This window comes from Phalaenopsis equestris, unplaced genomic scaffold, assembly GCF_001263595.1.
Source record: "Phalaenopsis equestris unplaced genomic scaffold, ASM126359v1 Scaffold000132, whole genome shotgun sequence".
Classification (NCBI taxonomy): Eukaryota; Viridiplantae; Streptophyta; class Magnoliopsida; order Asparagales; family Orchidaceae; genus Phalaenopsis; species Phalaenopsis equestris.
The window spans coordinates 674940-676327 of NW_018164574.1; the positions used below are offsets into that span (position 1 = coordinate 674940).

The 1388-nt window shown below is 32.9% G+C and overlaps 1 protein-coding gene across 1 annotated transcript in view; it reads left to right on the top strand.

Annotated features, from left to right (window-relative positions):
* Positions 1–1388, top strand: part of LOC110021317 (cyclic nucleotide-gated ion channel 1-like) — a 55439-nt gene that overhangs the window by 42026 nt on the left and 12025 nt on the right. Inside the window, exon 6 of the mRNA XM_020719761.1 lies at positions 184–295. Within this exon, the coding sequence (XP_020575420.1) occupies positions 184–295 (112 nt within the window). The remainder of the gene's footprint in view (positions 1–183; positions 296–1388) is intronic.

A 1388-nucleotide genomic window follows, 5' to 3' on the forward strand; every position in this document is an offset into this window, starting at 1 on the left:
ATATAGATATAGATATAGATATAGATATATATATGAACTTTGTAAGAATACTCTGCTGCGCTGAGCTAACATTCCATATTCAGCACTTACATTCCCTGATGTTTTCTCATTGTTAGTTGTGGCAAAAATATCATGTTTTAGCAGGTGTCTTGTGAGTTAATGTTGGTTCATACTTCCTCGCAGTTCTCTTGGACAAAACCTTACCACAAGTACTTACGTATGGGAGGTTCTCTATGCTGTATTTGTTTCTATATCAGGCTTGGTACTTTTTTCACTTCTCATCGGCAATATGCAGGTAATTTGTGCCGCTCTGTTTGTGTCAAGTCTCTCCCATTCTTCATTTTCTCATTCATGTAGGGTCTGTTTGGGGTAGTTGCAACTTTTTTAAAAGGTGGTCGTAAAACTGTGGTGGAGAAAATAACTTCTTAGAAAGCTATGGTGGGAATTATAAATTTATATTATTTTCCAAAAAATCCGACAACAGCTTTCATTCAACCACAACTCTTTAATAGGTCAGGCTGAAAAAAATAGCTTGTTATCACATAATTTTCTAGAAAGTAGCTCCTCCAACGGAGTTGTGGTGGCACTTTGAAATACAAATCAGACAGAAAGCTGTCTCAAACAGACCCTTAATCCGTATTTTTCTAAATTTTAGTTGTCTTTTAGCGTGGGTTTGTGCACATTTGGATACATGCATATGGATAAACACAATTTCATGTTTAAATACTTTATCAATTATATAAATGTATCAAATACCTTCATCCTAATTAAACTTTTAACGCTTTCCATAAACGAATGTCTATTTGCTAAAGCATGCAGTCTTTATTATATGTTGAAAATTCTTAGATGGATAAAAGTTTCTATGTATATGTTAGATCAATGTTTGTTTTGATGATGCCAAAAGCTTACTAAAAAATAATAACAAGATAAAAGGACAACAACTTGAGAGAGAAATGAAAAGAGAATCTTAAGAGACAAGCTTTTGAATTTTGCTAAATTGAGAAAAATATATGGCTTTTGAGTAAAAATGATTTGATTTATTAGATTATTTTTTTGATTCCTTATTTGTATGCTTGGGTCAATACTCATTACTACGTGAAATGTTATTGTTTGATTACAACAAGAACAACAACAACAACAACAACAAAGCCTTAATCCCACTACTTGGGGTCGGCTATCCTTTTTCTCCATTGCGTCCTATTTAGTGTCATATTTTCATTTAGTTTTGTAAATTAAGATTATTTTTAATACAATAAGCCCAAGTCTTCCTAGGTCTACCTCTGCCTTTCTTAAAACAAGTCGAATTTAAAACATCTACTCTCCTAATCGGATCATCAGATGGTCGACGTTTAATGTGACCAAACCATCTAAGACGACTTTCTCTAATT